General features: G+C 38.6%; 1 protein-coding gene across 1 annotated transcript in view; it reads left to right on the top strand.

Moving 5' to 3' along the window:
• The first annotated feature begins 7,605 nt into the window (after positions 1 to 7,605).
• SYT7 (synaptotagmin 7) overlaps positions 7,606 to 24,448 on the top strand; it is a 113,073-nt gene continuing 96,230 nt past the window's right edge. Inside the window, exons 1-2 of the mRNA XM_015816466.1 lie at positions 7,606 to 7,663; positions 12,172 to 12,275. Of these exons, the coding sequence (XP_015671952.1) occupies positions 7,606 to 7,663; positions 12,172 to 12,275 (162 nt within the window). The remainder of the gene's footprint in view (positions 7,664 to 12,171; positions 12,276 to 24,448) is intronic.

Raw genomic sequence — 24,448 nt, 5'->3', positions numbered from 1 at the left:
TTCCTAATCAGTAGTCTAAATAATTTGTTGTGAGACTGTGCTGAAGCCCGGATTTAATAGCTTCCTCTGCTTTCAAGCTACTCTAGAAATAAATGTCACTAGTCTGCAATTGTCAATAATGCCAAAAGTATATTTTTTTCAGAGAGGAACATAGTACTAGTTACTGTCCAGTGCACCAGTGGAAAAGTAGCTATTCTTCATGATAAATTGTCCCTTTTGCTTAGTGGCCCTGACACGTTGTTCCTGAAAGCCTTCCAAGCTCTAGGAAAAATACCATTTGGCCCCAGTGATTTATGAGAGGCACACAGCTGATATCTGAGGAGGCAGATCCATTCACAGTTGCCAAGACAAATGACTGGATGGGAGACAGTTGTCCAGCTTTTCCTGGAAGCAGGAGTAAGTTTCTAAAATGTATGTGTGCAAAACCTGATAAAATTCCATTTGACGCTTCTGAGACACTTGACTGAAGAAAGATGACAACTCCCTCCTAAGTTTTATTGTTGTATTGTGATTATTCATATTAGACTTTTAAAAAAAACAAAAAAAATTCTCACTTGCAGAAAGCAGGCTTATTAGGGCTAGCTTTCATGCATGTACAAGTTAAAGAAATTCAGAGTAGTGGGTATTTGGTCTTTTTGAATAAAATCAGGTCACATCTTTAAAATATATGCATATAAAAATAGCCTTGGAAACAGGCAAACGAGCCTGTAGCTCCCCCCCCCCCCCCGTTAGAAACTGGTTTCCTGACCTAGAATAAATTATACCATTTCTTTGGGCTACAAATAAGCCAATTCAGTGAAAGAAACAATAAGTTTACAAATGTTAAGCTCAAGAATATGCAAAAATGATTGCAGCATCAAAAATTACCAGGACACATTATAGTTACCTCTAATCTTGGATAATTCCTTGGTTGGTTGATTGCATTCATATATTTCAAATGGCCTATTACAGCCTAATACTGAAGCCTAAACTAAAGGGGGGGGGAGTTACAAAGCTATTATACAATTCATAAATAAGAAAGTAAATGTGATCTGATTTCAGACAGTTTCAAGATAAAATACTGTGGCAGTTGTGTCTTCCAAAATCTGGACAACAACAAACAAATGTGTTCTTGGAGGTCAGTAGTATGATAGATAGGATTTTGTTAGAGTACAGATGTCCCATCTTAATAACAAGCCGTGGGATTTTTCACTTGCTATAGGCAAGTCTACGAAAATGAATGTTTTGAAAAACAGTTTCTAATTATTTCCAAAAGTGCAGTGCATGTGCCCCCTACTGACTTCTACCAATTTTAGCTTTCATTAGAATATCTCTGGACAGAAAAACAACAAAAAAGGACTAATGTATGTTGTTTGCTATTTCATAGATATTTATTCCTGGATAAGTTGGATAGTTTTATGGAATAAGTCCCATAAACATAGTAGGTGTTACATCTGAATAAACATAAAATTGACCTGGTACATCTTTGGATTAAAAATAATCAAACCCCTGTTGTCTATTTGTGTTGAGGTATGAAATCAAAATTTCAAAACATTGAGAACAGCAACAACACTTTTGTTTGGAGGGTCCACCTATCACTGTTCCTATGAACCTTCATAACCCCATGATAAATGCCTCTTGGCTTTTAAGTGTTCCCCATTTAACCCTATAGTATTAAATTGGAAAAAAGTGGGGGGGAGGGTTTTCAACAGTGGTACCAATTGCTGTAAGTCTGTTGTAACTCCTGGGGTTAAAAACTGCCTTGCTGATTATCCTGTACCTGTTTATAAAACCATGTTCAGTTAGACAATACAGTAACAGTATTAATAATAATAATAATAATAATAATAATAATAATAATAATAATAATAATAATAAAGTTGGAAGGGACCTTGGAGGTCATCTAGTCCAACCCCCTGCTCAGGCAGGAAACCCTATACCATTTCAGACAAATGGCTGTCCAATCTCTTCTTAAAAAACTTCCAGTGTTGGAGCATTCACAGATTCTGGGGGCAGGTTGTTCCACTGGTTATTTGTTCTGTCAGGAAATTTCTCCTTAGTTCCAGGTTGCTTCTCTCTTTGGTTAGCTTCCATCCGTTGCTTCTTGTCCTGCCTTCAGGCGCTTTGGAGAACAGCCTGACTCCCTCTTCTTTGTGGCAGCCCCTGAGATATTGGAATACATTCCACTTGAATGATTGTAGTGAACTTTCTCTGGATCTAAACCAGCATGAATTTCACCTTAAAGGCAAGCAAATTTAGCATTCCTTGCTTATTTTTCTGAAGAACCTAAAAAAATCGGATCTGTTACGTATCATTCAAACAAATTGCACAAATCCTTTCAGTTACCCATATTGCTGTGTATCACATTTAGGTTTAGGTATTTTCTCCTTCCAGCACTACAACCTTTACATGCAGCTGAGTGTGGTCTGTTCTGGGATGAAGTGACTTATTCTATAGTCTCCCAAGGCCTACGTAGATATCATAATAGATAAGTAGGACAGAACTTTTTCTTTAAAAATGTAAATTATATAGAAGAGGAAGAATTGGTGAGTGTGCTTTTTCTCAGCTTGGACTTGACACCGGGAATCTGCCAAAATCCCTTTTTTGCATGATGACTAATAATGATAGATGAGTCCTGTCCTCTGTTGCACCCCACCTTAGTTAGTAAACAGGGTCATGGGTTTCAGTGTATTTCCTGCTTTTTCTTCTTTGATTGCATTCTTTATTTATCTCAAAGGTGATGGAAAGGTAGTTGTTTAAGAATGCAAGAAGCAGCATTCTTTGCAATAGTTTTTATAGGAGAAGAGCAGGCAGAGTTTAAATGCATCATCCTGGAGCTGAGCGAGTGTGACCAGCCCAAGGTTACCCAGCTGGCTTTGTGCCTAAGGTGGGACTAAAACTCATGGTCTGTTGGTTTTTAGAGTGATAGCAATAGCACTTAGACTTATATACCACTTCATAGGGCTTTTACAGCCCTCTGGAATAGGAGAGGAGAGGAGAGGAGAGAACAGAATAGAGTAGAGTAGAGTAGAGTAGAGTAGAATAGAATAGAATAGAATAGAATAGAATAGAATAGAATAGAATAGAATAGAATAGAATTCTTTATTGGCCAAGTGTGGTTGGACACACAAGGAATTTGTCTCCGGTGCATAAGCTCTCAGTGTACATGCAAGTAATAGTGATAATCATGATCATGTACAACATGAAAATACATTCATCATATATCGTGAAATACAACACTTCATCATAAATCATAAGATGCAACACTTAGTGATAGTCATAGAGTACTAGCTAAGCAAACAACATAAATCATACTAGGGTACAAAAAAACCCAATATAAATTGTAAGATACAAGCAGCAAAGTTATAGTCATAAGAAAATAAGGATAGGTAATAGGAAATATGAGAAACATCATAGTAATACAGCTTTACTAGTATTTTGACAGTATTGTAGGAATTAGTTGTTAAGTAGAGTGACGGCATGGGGAAAAACATTGTCCTTATGTCTAGTCATTCTGGTGTGCAATGCCCTATAGCAGTGGTGACGAACCTATGGCACAGGTGCTAGAGGCAGCACTCAGAGCCCTCTCTGTGGGCATGCGCGCCGTCGCCCCAGTCCTAGGCCTTCAGCTGGGTTTTATAAAACCTTTTTGCTTTAGGCCTCCGCCGCCATGTGCAAAAAAAAAAGGTTCAATCAATCAGTCAATTTCAACTTCTCGCGGGGAAAAAAAAGATCTTGCAAAGTTGGAATTGATTGATTGAACTTTTTAGTCCCACCCAGTCTGCTGTTACCACCATAGCCACGCCGAGCCAATGGGCCACGCCCATCTGGCACCCGACGATGCATAAGTGGGTTTTGGGTTGCAGTTTGGGCACTCGGTCTCTAAAAGGTGCGCCATCACTGCCCTATAGCATCGTCTTGAGGGAAGAAGTTGAAATAGTTTATGTCCAGGATGTGAGGGGTCTGTAGATATTTCCACAGCCCTCTTTCTTGCTCGTGCAGTATACAAGTCCTCAATGGAAGGCAGGCTGGTAGCAATTGTTTTTTCTACAGTTCTAACTATCCGTTGAAGTCTACGTCTGTCTTGTTGGGTTGCACTTCTAAACCAGACAGTTATAGAGGTGCAAATGACAGATTCAATGATTCCTTTATAGAACTGTATAAGCAGCTCCTTGGGCAGTCTGAGCTTTCTGAGTTGGCGCAGGAAGAACATTCTTTGTTGTGCTTTTTCGATTACATTTTGATGTTAGGTGTCCATTTTAAATGTCCACTTCATAGGGCTTTTACAGCCCTCTGTAAGCGGTTTACAGACTCAGCATATTGCCCCCAACAATTGGGGTCCTCATTTTACTGACCTCAGAAGGATGGAAGGCTGAGTCAACCTTGAGCCAGTGAGAATCGAATTCCTGGCAGTGAGCAGTGAGTTAGCCTGCAGTACTGCATTCTAACTATTGTGCTCCTTAACCACTACAGAAATCTAGCTCTCTAAATTCTATACTAACTCACTATCAAATCAAATCAGGCAGCCTGATCAGGTTGTCATTAAATCCCTCCTGCTCTTCCTTCCTTAGTTCCTTACAGTAATTCTTTCAGATCTAATCTTACGGTACAATTTCAAAAGGTAACAGAAATTGCTTTGGGTAATGATATCCTTAAGTGGTTTTCTACTGATCAGTACCTGAGAAAGAAGATTTTCATCATATTAAACATCGCAGCACCTCTTTAAGAGACAACAGAATCACTTCTTCAGAATTCTTCATGGATGATGTGAGGAATACACAATCTGAAACTCATAATAAATTACTGACTCTGCTACCAGAGGAGATGATGCTTAGCTAACATGAATATCTTTTAATAGGATTTGGATAAATTTATAGAGGAAAGGCTACTCATCATGAAGATATATGTTACCTCAAGGATCAAAGCCTTTGAATGAAAAAAGCAGTTACTAAGGAGAAAAAAGGGATCAAGAAGAGATTATTCCCTCCTATTTCTCAGCTTCCCAGAGGCATTGAGTGCTGTGAGAAATAGGACACTACAGTAGACAAGACTTTTGTCTGGTCTCTTAAGTGCATTTCTAATGTTTTCTTCCTCTTCTGTTATTGCATGCATGCTTGAGTGCTCTTTGCCAGGAACCCTTCTGGTGACATAAAATCTCTCCTTGTGTTTAATTCTGAATACATTTATTTTACTACAGATATACATAGATCATGCTAGGGTGGTTTCTTTGCCTTGAGCTTATGTGTTGTAACAACAGTCACTGTGGTTATGATTTAACTAGGATGTGTGAACCATGCTTCAGCTTTTAATTGCAGTTATGTATCTTCCACTCCAGAAATTACCAGCCTTGTGGTTCTTTTGTATTAGAAGTCATTTCCAGATGTTCGGTCCAAATATAAGAAGTATGGTAGTTGTTTGTTCTTGATAGCCTACAGAAATTCAATTATGTTTGGCTTATAAAACAACTGTCAGTAGGTGAAAAATTGGTAGAAGAATTAGATGGAAATATCCCAACACCAATATATTAAGCTTAATAATTGATAATTACAATTATTAGCTAAAGTTTAAGGCATGAGTTTCACTAGCAAATGTCACTTAGGTAAATGAAAATGACGTCCCCCCCCCAAATACACAGACAGGCAAACAAGACTTGATTTGTACCTCTCACTGACTGTTTGATTGTACTTAGCACGTTTTATGAACTTAGGCAACTGTGAAATATTCAATAAACAATTATCAAACTGTAGCTTAGTTCCTAACTTGATCTTAGCCATAAACACATGCAGAAAATAGGGACTATAACAGTGTCAAGGAATAATAAAAAATAGAGTGCTACCATCAATAGAAAGGGGTCCATGTTTAGTCCCAAGCATTTCTAGTTAGAGAAGAAATGGGACCTTTTGCCCTGCGTTGTAAGGTGGAGGGGTCTTAAGCTGTGTGGTTGGCAGCAATATGAACCTAACAGTAAAAAGTAAGAAGGTACTTTTTTCCTGTTCTATATAAGGAAAATATGTCTTATCAGGCAAGGCACATACTAATGCTCAATACTTCATTAGGTATTACCTTTAATTTCAATCAGATTTCAGCTGTTGTACAATACCTTTTATGCTGGTTAACCTATCAGCCCTAGTAATTTAACGATCTGCAAAAAACCCCCAAAGCTTCATGTTAATATTGTGATAGTTTTAATCTAGTGAACAGTTATGTGTATGCAGTACCTCACTTTTGTTTTGCATTTCTTTCATTTGCTGTGTGTCAGATGTTTTTACAACTGATAGTTAATAGGAAGCTTTTAGAAATCCAGGCTCTTTGGTAAACAAAGAGGATTCATTCCCCAAAGATTGCAGAGAGGAGTGTCTAAAGGCCATTGTTTACTGTACAATAAATGCTCAATCGTTTGGGAGATCCAGATGTTCTTTCCAAATGTAGCACAGCTGCTACACATGTGGGGAAATTATCTTGTTATTGAATTAAGATTGCACCATTTTATTTCTGAGATTCTTGAAATGTATATTAGGGACTTGGCAGTGGTCCAGAAATGGGCAGCTGAAGTGACAGAAAGGTTGGAACAATTATGTATAAGGAAATATTTCAATGTTTTGCCATTTTAGTTTGGGGGGAAAAAAGAGCAAAAGCAAGATAGATACATAATGTAAAGCATGGTGTGGGAGAAGCTGTAGAGAAATGCAAATATAATTCTGACAAAGAGAAACTTCCTGACAGTTAGAACAATTAACCAGTGGAATAACCTGCCTCCAGAAGCGGTGAATGCACCAACACTGGAAGTTTTTAAGAAGAGACTGGACAGCCATTTGTCCAAAATGGTATAGGGTTTCCTGCCTGAGCAGGGGGTTGGACTAGATGACCTCCAAGGTCCCTTCCAACTTTATCATCATCATCATCATCATCATCATCATCATCATCATCATCATCATCATCATTATTATTATTATTATTATTATTATTATTATAAGATACTCAGGAGCCATTAAGAACATAAAAGACAACTCAGACCTGGGAAAGAGGAAGGTGTGAGAAAGAAACTTAACATAAGTTAAGGCTTTGATTCTGATTGGCATAAGAAAAAGCAGAAGGAAGACTGTGGTTATATCCTCCTACAGCAGACCTCTACAACTCAGGGTGGAAAGAGCCACATTGATAAATTAAAAATAATTGCAAGCCATAAAGGAATAGTTATTTTTTACTGAATTGTTTGGTGGCTAGCAGCCTTGTGACAGTGAGGAAGCTGATCATGTCCTGGAGGCATTGTTGTCTTTCCGGGCAGTGATGGCAGATCCTTCCTGGCGGTGGGAGCAATGGATTTATTGAATTTTCAAGAAGCACCTGGCTGCAAGGCTGGTTGGCAGGCTGCATGTTGTACAAGCCTGTCCTACAACAATAAAGTAGCATTCTTGTAATCCTTGTAATGTCTGTTTCCTGACCTAGCCTACAGTATCTCAAAGGACTGACAGAAACTGAAGAAGAAATTGACCTCCCTGTTTTAAAAGTGGGATCATCTACAGAAGTTGTATTTGGTAGGACAGATGCATCTTCACACAGCCTAGGGTTAAACCATTGAATTAAATTTCTCATGATTGTCGTAAACTTAGATTACTCTAAGGGAGGATGGACAAATTCTTTATGGAGGATACAGCTACTAGCCATGATAGTTACTGGGGAGGCAGTATGTTGTGGACTAGCAGGGAGAGAGGGTTGTTGTCCTCAAGCCTTACTTACAGGCAATCAAATTTGTGTAATATCTCTAAGCCTAATACCAATCATTTATACTGGTGAAATGTACCCACTGGAATTCTAATCAGTGGTAAAAAAAAAGGTGAACAGAGTTAAAGAGGAGTCAGATAAATGAGAAAGGACTTCTTGCATTTCTTTCTTGTATTGTTTTTATACATGAGCAAACTAACCTGAATTTTAATAAGCGCCTGTCTCCAGGATTTTCTGATTTGCCTTGAGTTCCTCCACAGGTTAATGACATGATTTGGAAATACGTTTTGTTACTACCGGTAGATGTGCATTTGCTTCTACTGCAGTTAATTGGGCCTCTTCATATTCATATCAGCAAAATATGTTGGAACACTCAGTTTGTTCTGCTTATGATGTTCATTGTTTTTCAGAACTCCGCGTTTCTTTCATCTGTTTGGAAAAAAAAATCCTCAAACTATCATAATCCTTCCATTCCAGTTTATATAAAGGGATTGCCATGTCTGTCTGTTTCTGATGCCCTTCTATACAGTTCTATTCTTTATTTTCCTGGCAGTGTTTTTCATAATATTTAAATTATTGCGTAGGAATCAAGGACTGTACCCAAAGCCCCCACAGTTTCAGAGACACAATTCCTTTATCATCACAAGGGCAGAAAAGTTGCTGAAAGCAATGACTACGTTGTCTTTCTGTTCCATGTCACTTTAGTAATATGGCAAAAGTTCCATAGGATCATCTGCTTAGAGTCCACTGGTTTGAAGTGTACATAAATTTAATAAATATTAGATTATTTTCCACAGCAGGATTAGCATCAGTTAGTAATGCATTTAACAATCTGATTATAGGTTCAAACTGATCCAAGCTTGCAGATTATAAAAAAAGATGCAGTTTTCCAGACTTGTCATGACAGAGTAGAGAATAAAATGATACAACCCTCCCCCAAGAATGCCATGTTTGAAATCTCAGAAATGGGTGAGATGAAACCATTAAGAAGTGACAGGGAGAACAACATGGAGATAATGAATCAATATAGCCCCTATCGTCTGCATCTCTGTTAAGTTAGTAAGGAGACCTCTTCCTTTATTAGAGTACAACCAGTATAATTTACAAAAGAAAACTTGAAAAAAGCATGTGCTGTTATTGCAAAACGTCCTGTGGCTTCATTTAGTTTATTTATATTGGGAAGAGTTGCTGTATCAGAATGTGCTTTAAATTTGATGGTGGTTTTAATGGATCTAGGGGCCTGCAGGCTAGGGGGTGTTTCTAAATATAATAAAAGCCATGTATTTTTCTAATGAGAGCCAAGGGAAGGGGGAAGGATCTGTACTTGTTTGTCTCTGGTCAGTCTTGGCTGTTTGTTTGGGGAGCTATTTTTGCTAATTACATAGTTTTGCTTTCAGTGGTGGGATTCAGCGGAACCGGTAGCTATTTTTTTTGTTGCCCAGGCCCAGAACAGACTTCCGGAAGCAGCATCCACACAGAGAACTGGGTTGTTCCCATATTTGAATCCCACCACTGTCTGCTTTCATTCATGTGTTCTTCTATCTCTTCATTCAGTTTGTTTGCAGATGATTGACTGCTAGCTTTGGTATGAACCTAGTGCAGTTAACCTATTTACTCCTTATTTTGTTGCCATTATTAAAATAAAACTCCTTTGCTATTTCAGTTTAAAAAAAAAAAAAGTACTCCAGCTCTATTGATCACATTAGTACCCTAGAATACAACACCCTCTAACCCTGGTTAAGATGGAAAATGGGAACCATTTATTTATGTTTGGTCTTAACAAAAGATCTGCAGCTCCATCCAGATTCAGGATTGGCAATTCTCCTTCAAGAGCAGGTAATGGCCATGTAACTATCGGTCTGGGCAGAACCATTTCACCTAGGACAGGCACCAGGAATCCAGAGAAAGAGAGAGGGAGGATGGCAGTCCTGATCGGCTTGTACGGCTCATTTGTAACAGTCACGCCTCTTCTTTCTCCAGTAGCTGCGATGTATTTTCACGGGCAATCTTCTATCATCAAGCCAGATAATTAAATATTCTGTTTATTAGTGCAAGACCCTAGAGCAAATAAGAGGAGTGAATGCTATTTTTGCTTAATGATATAGCTAGCCCATTGGTCTATATAGCCACATTTATTATTACCTATGGTTGGATTAGCCTTCTGCTTTTATTTCCATCTCCTGTGTTGTAATGAAAGAAATATATAGGGTTTTTCATGTTAGCACTTCACCCTCTTACACAAGAGGTTACTGTTCATTTAAGACACAGTGCTACATCTTCGCAATAAGTATTACCTTGAATTTATTGAATGTTAGCTTCTTCTGTTGATTTATTGTTTGGTTGCTCTAAATTTTCTCTAGTTGTTTATACCTGAAAAATAATAATGAAATAAATGTTGAATTATAGTCTGTTAAAGAAAATGTTACACAGTACATGCTTTGTCTGACTACTTATCTGTTGCCTTCTATTTATCTTCCTCTGCTAAATGTGGGCTGAGTCATAATACCTTGCATAACTATGTACATTTGATGGAATGCATGTTTAAGTGGAGGCCTGTGTGTGGAATTAAAGTTGTGCTAAGCTATCGAAAACTTCTGACCCTTATATATCTTGTGGAGGTAGCCAAATCATCTACTTACCTTAGCTAGCTCTAAACAACTGGGACCCTTCCATGTGAATTGCAATTAAAGTAGCTCTAGTTTCAATATTGTCATACTTTTCTAGGTCAAGGCCACTATTTTAGAATATGAATTCATTCTCTTGAGCTCTAATTAGAACCTGTGCTATTTAAATTTTAGATCACACATGGACAGCCCACAGCCTAGCAGGCTACTTTCTCTGGCCTGTAACTCAGGGATATTTTTCTCTACTACCCACTTTATCATCAGTGAGGAACAGATTTATCTTGTTACTATTATCCAGAAGAAAAACAACAGCCCTTGTTCAGGATCCTTTGCTCCAATGTTTATAAAATAATTGGAACAGCCAAAGTAGCATGAATCCAGGGAGTAAAATTGTGGCTTTAAACCCCATCTCCTTCCCAACTATCTTGAGGGATGTAAGAGAGACTGGATAATCCAGACAAATAGCAGTTAAATACAGATTTCCTCCCAGCCAAATATCATCTTCCCTCCTCCCCCCCCAACTTTACTTTTATTTTACTTTATTTTCAATTTGTGAGAGAGGAGCAGTTCTTAAAAATTCCTGGATCTGTACTCTCTTTTTTTAAAAAAAAAAATGCAATGTTCTTTTGCTACGATAATTGTTCTATAGAAAGCCGTGCAGCTGGAGTGCCATGAAATCATAAAGCATACTAATGATAATCTATGGTTGATTCTGGGTGCTGCATTGCAATAAGGCTTGCCCTGTCCATGTTAGGGAATGTGCGGAATTTTTCCATTACCAGCCAAAGCAGCAGAGTTTCAATCCCTGGTTTGATCTCCCCAATCTGAGACCTTGCTTGGCAAAGGAACTGCCAAGAATTCATAATTGTTTCTTCTTCTTACACTCCCTTCACCAAGGTGGAATGAGAGCAAAATATTAAAAAAAATTGATTGAACCAGATGTCCGTTTAGTTTAACAGAAAACAGTACTAAGCAACAAAGATGATTAGGGGACTGGAGGCTAAAACATATAAGGAACGGTTGCTGGAATTGGGTATGTCTAGTTCAGGGGTAGGCAACCTTGGCTCTTTGATGACTCGTGGACTTCAACTCCCAGAATTCCTGAGCCAGCATGGCTCAGCTTGGAAACCTCTCCCTTTCCCCTCAGCATAGCTGGCTCAGGAATTCTGGGAGTTGAAGTCCACGAGTCATAAAAGAGCCAAGGTTGCCTACCCCTGGTCTAGTTTAACGAAGAGAAGGACAAGGGGGGACATGATAGCAGTGTTCCAATATCTCAGGGGCTGCCACAAAGAAGAGGGAGTCAAGCTATTCTCCAAAGCGCCTGAAGGCAGGACGAGAAGCAACGGATGGAAACTAACCAAAGAGAGAAGCAACCTAGAACTAAGGAGAAACTTCCTGGCAGTTAGAACAATTAACCAGTGGAACAACCTGCCCCCAGAAGCGGTGAATGCTCCAATACTGGAAGTTTTTAAGAAGAAACTGGACAGCCATTTGTCCAAAATGGTATAGGGTTCCCTGCCTAAGCACAGGGTTGGACTAGATGACCTCCAAGGTCCCTTCCAACTTTATCATTATCATTATCGTTATCATTATTATTATTATTATTATTAAGTACTAAGCCCAGTAGAAATCCAAACAAAATAGAACAAGACCTTGAAAAGTATGGAGCTAAGGCACTTGACACATGCGTAGAGAAGAAACTGATGGCTTCCAGACCTTCCATTTTGTAAGGATTTCTGTGAGATGTGGACAAAAGCAAGTAAAAACTGTGAAGGACAATTGAGGCGATGTGATGAGAAATTATTATTCAGGTTAACGTGGCTAACTTTGGGCTTTCTCTTCTCAGGGACACCCTCCCGTGATGTCCTCCTGGTTTCAGTCATCATCACCATTAGCCTTAGTGTCACCATTGTCCTGTGTGGAATTTGCCAGTGGTGTCAGCGCAAACTGGTAAGTTGTAGTTAAATATGATCAGCTACACAAAGGAGGAAGCCCCAGAGAGGTGGGAAAAGAAGTGGTTGTGTTTCCTTGGCAAACCATCTGTTTAAAGGCACGGAAACCCCAGAGAAATTATGAAATAAGCTATAAAAGCTTATAAGATAAGTTCCTTCTGGGGAAGGGGGAAGACTAAAGCAAGGGTTTATTTGCAAAGAACAGCAAAATGATGATCATGGGATATAGTGCCACCAATTACAATGGGTCTGCATATTTATTTTAATCACACTAACTTAAGATCCAGAGCTTCAGGGAAAGAGTCGAAACCGAACACTAGATTGGAAAGAAGGCAGAGGTGGAAAGAGGCAAATAGGTGAACATCACCGGGATATCCGCCCTTTAAAGATGGGACGTGGGATTAAAAGATCAGAGCCCTTGTAGGACACTGTGTTCTTTCATCCTGCCACCCAAATTAAGGTTCATATTGATTTAGGCTGGCCATGTTATTTGGGCAAATGAACCAGAATGCACTTGTCTTCATATTTTGCCGTAAAAATACAGCAATAATAAATAATTATTTGTTGTGGTTCCCTCTTTTCATGATATACTAACACCTGCTGCTTAAAGTAGTAATATTATTCAACACAATGGGATGCTGCTGAAAAAAAATATGAATTGATATTGTGGAAGATATCAAATCTGGGCATCTGATGGCACTCTGCAAATATAGCTGAAGACAAAGGGAGAGGGTGCACATGCTAAGCCAAGAATAATGAAAAGAGGTGTTTCTGCTTAACGCTTCTTTTATGTCAGCTGCAGTGACAGTATCCAAGGCTGAGAGATGTGTATAAGGACATCATGGAGTTTTAAGCTGTTTAATACTTTCGCTGTACACAATCCAAGGCTATATGACAGGATGGGGTGGGAGAGGGATAACTCCTTTATTATAAAGGGGAAATTCGGGGGAAAGGGGAAAAGAAATGAGCTAATTGGGGCTTTTCTGCTCTGTAGCCTTAAGCCGCTTAACTCCCATGTGTAAATTGGCTGGATAAAGCTCTCCATTATTTCTGCTTGTTGAAAGCTGTTTGTGAAACTGTTTGTGAAGCATGATCACGTGACTGCGGAAAACTGCCACATATTGCCCGTTGCAAAGTGCCTGAACGGCAATTTTGTGACCACAAGGTGCTGCAACAGTCATAAATGCAAGGATTGATCATGAAGCTGGTTTTTTTCCTTCAACATTGTAACTTCAAATGGTCACTAAATGGGGCAGTCAGTAAGCAAAGTCTGTAGTAGAAAGTAACAAGAGAGTTCTCAACGGTTCATTGGTCAAACAATCTGAGGTAAAAGAATAACATTAATCTCATTGAAGAAAGATGCAACTGCTAAATAAACAAGTATTTGGTATTTTGTTTAATCCAAATTTGGGAGCTAGATGGATAAATCGTAATGTAATCTTGAAGACCGTTTGTTTGAAAGTGTCCTTTCTAGACAATGTCTTATAATGGCATTTTACATAATCTGTAGTCACGTCTCTTTTGTCAAAGTTGCTTATCGGTTGATTCTTTCATTCTCATGCACACCAGTCATAATCTTTTGCACCTCCACACATATCATTTTCCTTGCAGCAGAAAGCGTCATTACTGTGGTTGTGAATGCTACTTAAAATACATAGGTGTCACAATGCAAGCACAGAAGAAGAATACAGAGGGCCCGTTGAGGTGCCTATAAGCCTCATAAGCCCAGATTCTCAAAGCATCTCCATAAATGCTGGCAGATGGCCATTTTCAGTGCAACAGAATGGGAAGCGTATTAAATGCATCAGAGATAACTATATTAACAGTAATTGATCTAATTTCCTTTAAATTAAATCTAATGTAATTTTTTTCCTTAATATAACCATCTCCTTCTCCTTATCTACCTATATTTGGGAGGAAGGCTGCTGTCAAGCTTTTTCAAGAGTCTGACCTGGGTCTTGGCCTTAAACAGACTGTACTATATGCTGAATTGTTGGTCTATTGCTGAAGACATGTCTAGTAGTAGATATCACACATCCGCTCTATTTAACATTCATTACATACTGTATTTGTGCTTTTTTTCTTAATGCTATCTTTAAATGTAGCATTTGTCAATAGTTACAGAATTCTCCAATGTTGTGGCTTTGTGACTTTTTAAAAAAAAACATTAGAAACTGTCTCAATATATTACTTCAAGAAAGAAGAATTAGTAGATAATTCCCCCAGTTTTATTTGTATTTTATTGGCTAAGCTTCATTTTCATTAAAAAAATATTAATTTTTTAAGTGTAACCTTTTCACTGACCTGTTGAAAGAGTCAAGAAAATTGGAATGCATGTCTAACCTCATTTATGTTTAATTAAAAAGAAGGAAGGGAACAGAATTATCCCATTATAAGAAGACTGTAAAAATCTCTTTTCTCTTCCCATTAAATTTAGAATGAATTGTCTGCTTGGCCATTACTTAATGTGCACTTGTCCACAAGTGCTATAATGTGGTACATTTCTCTCATTTGCGTTGACCTCTGCTCAAGGTGCTCCTGGCTGCATACAACCTCCATGTGGGATAACCAATGAGGTTATGAAGTCTTTTCTTGACTGTTTATTACATCACTCTTCCCCTGCTAGGTATCCTCCAGTCAAGTTAGGTTGTAACTCCTAGAATTCCATTCAGTGAGTTGTTAACGGTGGCTGGAAATTACAATGGCAACATTTACAGTTCTTCCCAATACTGTAAAACGGGTCTTCAAACGTGGCTTTACAGCGGGGGTCTTCAAACTTGGCCCTTTTGTGACTTGTAGACTTCAACTTCCAGAATTCCTCAGCCAGACACGCTGGCTGAGGAATTCTGGGAGTTAAAGTCCACAAGTCATAAAAGGGGCAAGTTTGAAGACCCCTGCTGTAAAGCTTTCTAGCAGCTGGCAAATCTTTAAACTCCAGGATAAAAACCATCAGCACAAGCAAGGATGTGCTGCCACTTCATTAACAAAGGGCTCTCCAGGGTGAGAGACAGAAGTCGTTATTTGATAGCCCATAAAAACATAGACATCATGTTTCTCTCACTTTTTCTTTCTCGGTATTCTTCAAGAAACAAGGCAAAGAAGTGTGATTAGGTAACAATGCAGGCAGCCTGCCCCCACTCAGCTTTTTCTGAACTATTTTCCCTACCAGACATCTCTTACATGGGATTTAGCTACCACCCTCTTGGTGCCTGCATTCCTTTCTTCATCCTTGCAAATAGGATCAGGCTGCCATGAGCAGATTCTTCCGCGGCATTTCTCTTCACATTGTCCCAGAATTTCGATGGTTGCAATGTAATGTTTTAAAACAAAACATAGGTCATTCTGACACCCACATGCCCCTCACCAATTTAACAGTGGACTCTCTCAAACTCTCTCCACCATGCACTTGAACAAAAGCAAAGGGAAAAAGGCATAAGGGACTCAAATAATGAGAAAAGCAAGAATTTATATATTTTCAGAGATCTGTATTTGCAAATAACTTTGCAGATGCTGACGTTTCGGGCACTCACAGTGTTACAGATGAAGATTGGAAAAGAAAAACCTCAGCAATTCAGATGCAGCGTTGTGCAATTGTTTAATAGCAATCTGAATTTTTCTGCAATTTCAAAAATCTTTGCCCAACTCCCATATTTGCAGATTGAGTAAAGCTTTGATTAGATATCGTGATCCAACTTGCACATAGATTTGCTCAGTATTTGCTCACAGAGCAGCAGAGGGGTAATATGCTATGTGCCTTCTCATTACCTTATGTCTTATAACACAATAAAAGCTACAAAAATATTTAGCATAAACTTTAGATTTTTGAAATATTATACCAGGTCAAGACCTCCGCACACACATACACATGGCAATGGGAAATGAAATTCAGGAAGCATAGTTAAAAGTTAAACATATGTAGCATTATTGAACTCCATCTTTAAGCAGTGTTGATGACAATACAAATATCCTATCTCTTGGAAGACATAAGAAAGAGCCAAGTATTTGTATCATACCTATTTATTTATTTATTTATTTATTTATTTATTCAATTCAATGTAGACAATACCCAACCCTCAATTCTCCTGCTGTAAAGCACTGTGAAGCGGTATATAAGTCTAAGTGCTAGTGCTAGTGTTATTCTTTCTCTGGAAGAATATATGTCCTCTATGTGGGGTGAACTACTCCAACAAAATGGAGATTCTAGGCTAAGTTACGTGAGATAGGATCCAATATATGTGTTTAAGCCTATATGTATGCAGCCACATAGAACACTGAGTATGGAAGATCAAAAGCAGCACCTAAGAGTGAGATGGTAAATCTTCCTCCAACATGCAGATTAAAAAGAGACAGGGAACGTATCTCCAGAAGACTAATCCCATCATCTGCCAGCATTCAAACTCATGGGAAAACACTGTTTTGCTGCCTCCTCACAAAGAGCAGCCACCTAGAACACATGCAGCTGATCTCCCGTCCTCTTGTTTTTATTATTTATTAAATTTATGGGCCACCCATCTTGCCATCAAGAGACTCTAGTTGGCTTACAACAAGCTAAAAAAAAAATCACAATATAAAACATTCAAACAATAAATATTACCATTAAAATTAACAACAGCTAAAGAAAGAGCAATATACAGCACAGTGTGGAACGCTGCCATAGGAAATCCAGGTCAATTAGTAGAGCCAGGTTTTAAAGCTTGTCCAGGAGGCCAGAAGAGTGGCAGAGGATCTCACCTTGAGGAGCACAATGTTCCTGAGAATGAGAGCCATGCAGAAAAGTTTGTTCTCCTGGACTCCTTGACCAATGGGGTCGGCAGCATTGCCCATTCCGCCAGCATGGGCGGGCAGGCCAATCCCATTAGGGTAAGATGGTTCCTTGGATATGCAGAGAAGTTCCAAGGAACTGGTCTACTTACTGGCTTCGTATTCTTTTCTGTGGTTGTTGGCTTCACTCTCACAGAGCCATCTTCAGTTTGCCGTACCTCTGCTGGAAGCCTCAGAAAAATACCTGTTTCCATAAAAAGTGGGCAGGTGGGGGGGCAGAGTTAGACATAATCAATCAAAAACTCATCATTCACTTCTGTTGGTATGGTCACAATTGCAATGTTATCAGCAATATTGATCCCCTTTACAGAATGTATTTCATACTAACGATACTGCACTGTGCATTAATATAATCTAATGCCACAAAATATGGCTGATGTGAAATTTGGGTTTTAGAAAAACCTCTTAGATAAATCAAGCCAGCAATTCCAATGTTTAATCATGACCATTTTAATATTGATATGAAATGATAGAGAGCAGTTGGACTAAGTGGAACAATCTGCCTCCAGAAGCGGTGAATGCTCCAACACTGGAAGTTTTTAAGAAGAGACTGGACAGCCATTTGTCCGAAATGGTATAGGGTTTCCTGCCTGAGCAGAGGGTTGGACTAGATGACCTCCAAGGTCCCTTCCAACTTTACTATTATTATTATTATTATTATTATTATTATTATTATTATTATTATTATCAGGGCTTTTTTTCAGCCGGAACGCGGCGGAACCGCGTTCCGGCACCTTTTTCCGGGCCGGCCGCACCGGAAATAGCCCCTCCCACACCGGAAATAGCCCCTCCCAAATTTTACTTGCGTTCCTGTTCTCTAAAGGGGCGGTCCTAGGGTTTGATGAGGGCGTGGCCAGGTTTGAGTTCCGCCACCTTTTCTCCGAGAAAAAAAGCCCTGATTATTATTATTATTATACTTTTTGGAAATCTTGCATTTTCTCTTGAGAAAGAGAAAGAAATAATGTTGGTTAAAATTAACTCAGATGCAGTTTTGCCAAAGCTTTTTGTGTCATAAAAATTGTATAAATGGGATGCAGCATCTGTAATATGGGAATAAGTTTCAGCATTTTCAAGCAGATTCCTATAACATTCTGTCTTCTGGAAAGTATCTATCATTCATCTAGAATGGGGATGAAAGGTTATGGCCTTAAGTAACCTTATTGGTAAATAACATTTCATCCAGAAGGACCTAGTTCTGTTTAGATACCATCAAGATTAAATGGCAGCTGGGTTTGTGCTTCAGGATCAGAACTAATATTCTCCTGATTTCTAGCCCAATGCTTTAACCACTAAGATACTCCTTGACTTATGACAGTTTAACAAGGGTGCAAATTAACAACAGCTTTGAAAAGGTGCTTTCCACTTTGTATAGCACTTCTGACCTTTGCAAAATGTTTCACATTCCTCACCATCACCACCACCAATAATCATGTAATTGCAGTCTGGCTGCTTGGTAACCTGTTCACACATACAACCAGTGATCATCATTTGCAATCTGCTCTGCCAGCTTTCCCAAAAAGTCAGTGGGGAAGAGGGCAGGGAAGGTTGCAAGCTGCTGCTGCTGCTGCCTGCCTGCTGAGAGGACTGACTCTTGTCTCTGTAGCTGTATGACAGAGCTGCCTGCTGAAGAATTTGGCAATCCAAGCAGGTACAAAAGTTGAAACCCTTCGGCAGGCAGCTCTTTTAGCCATCTCACAGAGACAAAAGGGAGCTGAAATCCAAGCGGGCTTTTTAGCATGGTAATGTAAAGATTGCAGGGAACCTCAGGGCAATGAGACAGGTCATGGAAATCCCAGCACAGTCTGCATGCAAGTATCTTTCCACTCAGGAGTTGAAAACTCTGCTTGGGTTTTGGCAGGGAGAATTTGCAGCTCCTGAGCAGAGACACACTCGCACATGGCCTGCCCTGGACTTCCCAGTATTTCTTTCCCCCTGAGCCACCCCACACTTCTTATCTGGGACTCCATCCACTTAATGACTTACAAGATCATTTAATAACTGCAGCCAGGCATACCATATTGTAGTTGTTGAGCAAAGCAGTCACATGACACTTAATGACTGCTTCACTCAGCAACCAAGATTCCAGTCCCAGTTTTGGTCATTAGTTGAGGACTACCTGTACATCAAACTGGCTTCCAAAGAAAGCCACTGTATACTTAAAAAGAAACCCATGACATATCTCTGCTGTATTTCTGTTGCTGCTTTCTCATGTAGCCTGTAATCCCTATGTGTCTGGTATGGTGCCAGAAGAGTATTCCTAATGGCTCAAAGGCTATTGAAAGGTGAAAATAAAAGTTGCAGGCTGAAAACAAAATGAAAAAAAAAGCACTGTGTAAAAAAGAGACAACCAAAAAGCTTCAAATATTTTGAAAGCTATAGTGTTTCCATTACAATATCTGAAGCATCCATTTTCATAAATCACCTTGTATTTTGGAAAAAAAAATCCTTATATTTTTAAATGTATATTTTCATGTTTTTTATTTTTTATTTTATTGAAGATTGTATGCTGTGGGCAAAGCAAGAAAGCTAAATGGGTATATATATAAACATACATAACAGGTGTGGTGGTTAATTTATAAGGCTAGAAATCAGGAGACTGAATTATAGTCCTGTCTTAGGCTGGGTGACTTTGGGCCAATCATTCCCTCTCAACCCAGGGAAGGAGGAGGCAAGGGCAAGCCACATCTGAAAAGCTTTGTCAAGAAAAATTCAAGGACTCATCCAGACAATAGCCAGGAGTCCGCATTGACTTGAAGGCATTAAAAAAAACACCTGTGCAGATAAAAAAAAAATACGGGTACCAGCATTTTTGCAATCTTTTATGATGCAGGCAAATCATGTTTCAGGGAACTCAAAAGGCATTTACTAAATAATCATCCTGCTGTATTTATAACATTTTATAGGGGATCGAGATAATGTGGTCTTCCTTTTTTTTTTAAAGTCCATCTTTTCCACTACTTCCATCCTTTTTACATCCAGACAAAATAGTAATTGTACAACTGCCTCTTCCTCAGGAATTTTCCATTTGGAAGTGCCTAGCAACATAAAATAGGCAACAAGGCAAATAAAAAATAAGTCATTGAACAAATGGAAAGATATATCAGATACATTCTTCCCGTGAGATGCATCTGATCTAGGGACATGATTTTGCATCCTACTGTCTCTATTTCTGTAAAGGAAAAATGATAAATGAGTCAAAGGTGTTTCAAGAATAAAGATTAAGAATAGAAGTCCAGGGTGGGTGGTGAGTCTTGCATCTTCATTCTTTGGCATTTCAATGTGGGGAAAAAGAGGGAAGGGTAAGAGTTGTGTTAATGAAGTTAATGCTTGCAAAATCCAGGTTTTGTGATGGAGAATATAATCCTTGACTTCTGGCAGAGTGAAAGTTTGCTAATGGGGAATGGGGTCTGTGAATGAACTAAGATGTAACAACCAATGAATAGCTCTTGCTGAATGAGTTGTTTTCTTGGTTGGTTTATCTGTTATATAGCTTGTTAGAAGATATGTTACTTGAATGTTTTAGTGCAGGGGTCTTCAAACTTGGCCCTTTTATGACTTCACCTTCCAGAATTTCTCAACCAGCGTGCCTGACTGAGGAATTCTAGGAGTTGAAGTCCACAAGTCTTAAAAGGGCCAAGTTTGAAGACACCTGTTTTAGTGGAAGTGTTTGTTAGGACTAGTAAAACTAATCTACATTCAAGTAAAAATATGCCTGGCTGGGATGAAGACATCATTTAGTATTGTGTTACTATTAATAAATTGTGTCATTCTCCCTCTTGTATAGAATATTATAACAGAATATTACCTTTACACTTTTTAAAATGCTTTTAAGTAATTCAATTTGGGCCTATCTCTCTCTCTCAACTCAACCTACCTCACAGGGGTGTTGTGAGGAAAACAGGAGGAAGAAGAAATATTAGGTATGTTTGCTACTTTATTTATAAAAATAAAAGTGGGATAATAAATAAAATATTTAAAGTTCATTACATTCATTTTTTATAATGTATTGTGTTGATCATGACAGTACTCAAAACAAAATGTATGTGGCCTTCCTTTCATTCCAGCCGTGTTCCCTTCTTAGGAATTTGTGCACAGACACTGGACATTCCCAGATCCTTCCTCTGGCAAGACTATTAGAGTGCTAAAAATAGTCTGCAGCCTTTTTCCCTCTTTAAAAAAAGAGATGAAAAGGCCCAGTACTGCTTCCTGAACCTGCCCTGTCCTTGCTGTCCAAGCCAAACTGGTTCATTTTTCCTTGAACTTAACCTTCACACAGCTTGTCTGGGAATTCAGCTACTTCAAGTATGGCTTTATTTCTTTCCTTTTATCAATACCAAAATGCACAAATAAAAAAAGGGTTTTTTCCCCAGGTTTCCTTTTCCTCAGCAGGGAAGCAATGTGTGATGAAGTAGAAAGAATAAAGCTAATAGATACTTATTTTAAAGCAGACTCTGTCCCAGGGCAGACATTAGCAGCATCCCAGCTGCCTTGCTTGTCCCTTTACATGCTGAGATGAAAGTCATATTTGCTCTGACTCTGACTTATTATCAGGATTGTGACCAGCTTCTATCTGGACATCGTCTCATTCCTTCCTAAGGAGAACCAAGGACAACTTCCTGGTTCAATCTACTTGTTTGGCCCATGACGTAAAAGAGAGCTTGCTTGTCTATGAAATACAATCATGCATTAAGCAGTGATATTGCAGCATTAATAAGTAAAGATCTTCACTTGGCAGCCAGATTAATAAAAGCAACTGACAGCGAGTGAGCAAGACAAATTAAAGGTCTCACAGATGAGAAAAGAAATAGAGAGAACCTTGACTAGCTCAGTTCCATTCCAGTAAATGAAAATGGCACCAAACCCCAAATAAATTGTTTAAAAAGCTTTCACGCTGATAGAAAAGACAAAGACACTATTTTGCTTTGACCAGCTGGAAAAGATAACTATGAGAGGCTGAAGAAAACCAGACACTTGCTGGTAAAATGACAGGTAAAGAAGCTGTGAGGTAGCCGTCTTCCCCATAATTGATTTGTGTGGCTTCCTTTCTGGTATTGTTAGTTCTTTTGCTGTTTCCCATTGGTTTCCTGGCATCTTTGTTTAGGGACATATAAGGAATTTATTTCTTTATATATTAATTGCCTTTAGGTCAGGAGTATCCCACCTTGGCAAACTTAAGACTTGTGGCCTTCATGCTGGCTGGGGAATTCTGGGAGTTGAAGTCCACAAGTCTTAAAGTTGTCAAGGTTGGACAATCCTGTTTAGGACTACCTTTAGGACTACCTTTTCCCACTGCATATGGTTTTTTCCACTGCAGCTTCCCCTCACCCCCTTTGCCCATGTGATTCTTTCAAGCTCTGTTGAGAGATACTAAGGGACCCAAGGTCTCTGAGAGAAATTCAATGCTGAGTTTTAATTGGAGCACGAGTCTCCCTCAGTTTACACTGGAATTGTAACTGAGAATCTGGAAGAGTGATCAGCTGGGCTAGTAGGATTCTACTGTGGAATAGATGTCCCTAAAGACATGGGGATAGTATTGTAGCAGAGATAGGTGGCCAGATGATGAATTTTATCTGGCACAGACAAGGAGAGATCATGAAATCATCTACTTGTACTCTGGATAGCTGCTCCTCATGAGGAAACTGCAGCAACTGAGGGTATTGCAGTCAACTCATGAGTTGAGCAGCTGGAGATCAAGGGATTTCATGCAAGCTCATAGCCTGAATGCAGCCTATATGGACACAATGTTTGCAAAAGCCTGACTTTCTTAAACACTATTGGATGTAATTAATTTATACTTAAGAGAGTTTTTCTGAGTGGCAGGATAAAATAAATCCACTTGGTGAGTCAACATTCTTTCTGGATTAAAGAAGGAAGGGGAAAAGGTTTTAGGGGATTTAAATTTTCAGCAAAAAGCTAACAATAATTGGATGTGAGAAAGTTTAAAATGGATGAAGGGGTCAGTAATTTTGAAATATTCAATTTTGATGAAACGGTTTTTGAAAATATTAGAATTAAACAGATAAATATGTATATCTGTGGGAATGTTATCTGTTTTTGTGGGAATATTAACTGTTTAGCATTAAAGGTATAGACAATTGGTTCAGTTTTATAAAATAAAACTGTCCAATTGTCTATCCCCTTAATGCTAAAATAATGCTTATTTACAAAATAAAAGTAAAGATAATATAAACTAGATTGCGATGGTGACTATAATTACAAATCTTTTAAATTTTTTGTCCTGATTTATGGATTATAAATCATAATATGGAATATAAATGGAGCAGATGCTCTTAAAAGAGGAAAAACATTATTTTAAAAAAATTAAAAGATTTAATTTGCTTACAAAAATGCTTATTAGAAAAAAGATATAAAGTATTTGATTTACAAAAAATTGGGTGAAGAATTTATCTCAACAGAAACAAAACAAAAAGGAGAAAAGAAATGAAATTATTTTTTTATACAAGCCCCCCAATTATAACCAGAATGTATACTGACTGATGAGCAGGGTAGATATGTACAGTACAGGGTTAAGATTCTGATATTTATACTTCAAAGGAGGATAAAACAATGTTCTATAAAAGACTTTTAGGCAAACTAATGATCTTTTCTTATGAAAATTCGTGTTTAATGGGAGATTGGAATGGAGTGATCTCCCCACAAATGGACAGAAATATTACATAAGGTAATATTTTATTTGATGGGCAGTTTAGAGCATGTTGATGAATGGAGACATAAAATGACAATTCAAGAGAGTACACTGTAATTTTTTTGAAAGACATAGATCTTTTTCAAGAATAGACATGATTTGGATTTCAAAAAAATTCATTACTAAGATTCATAAAGTAGAGGTACTACAAAGGCTTTTTGGGATCATAATCCAGTGAGTTTGGTTTTTAAAGGGAAACCTGGTTAACAGAGAGGTTAAATGAAATGCTGCTACAGAAAGAAGTAATAGTGGAAGACCATAAAAAGAAATTTTAAAAAGTTTTTTTCAAAATAATCTTAACAAATGTAAGAGGTTTGAGACACAAAAGGATACAAGGAAAGCTTTCATGAGAGGTTACTTTATACAACTTTACAATGAACTCCCGCCTGGACTACTGTAATGCCCTCTATATGGGGCTCCCTTTGAGGAGCACCCGGAGGCTTCAACTGGTCCAGAATGCGGCCGCGCGGGCGGTGTTGGGAGGGACTCGTCACTCCCATGTAACGCCGCTGCTGCGCGAGCTGCACTGGTTGCCAGTGGCCTTCCGGGTGCGCTTTAAGGTATTAGTTACCACCTTTAAAGCGCTCCATGGCATAGGACCTGGCTACCTCCGAGACCGCCTTCTGCCACAGATTCCCTCCCAC

The sequence above is a fragment of the Protobothrops mucrosquamatus genome, unplaced genomic scaffold (genome assembly GCF_001527695.2).
Source record: "Protobothrops mucrosquamatus isolate PMUCROS unplaced genomic scaffold, P.Mucros_1.0 scaffold_115, whole genome shotgun sequence".
NCBI classification, from domain to species: Eukaryota; Metazoa; Chordata; class Lepidosauria; order Squamata; family Viperidae; genus Protobothrops; species Protobothrops mucrosquamatus.
This window is presented reverse-complemented; position numbering and strand designations above follow the sequence as displayed.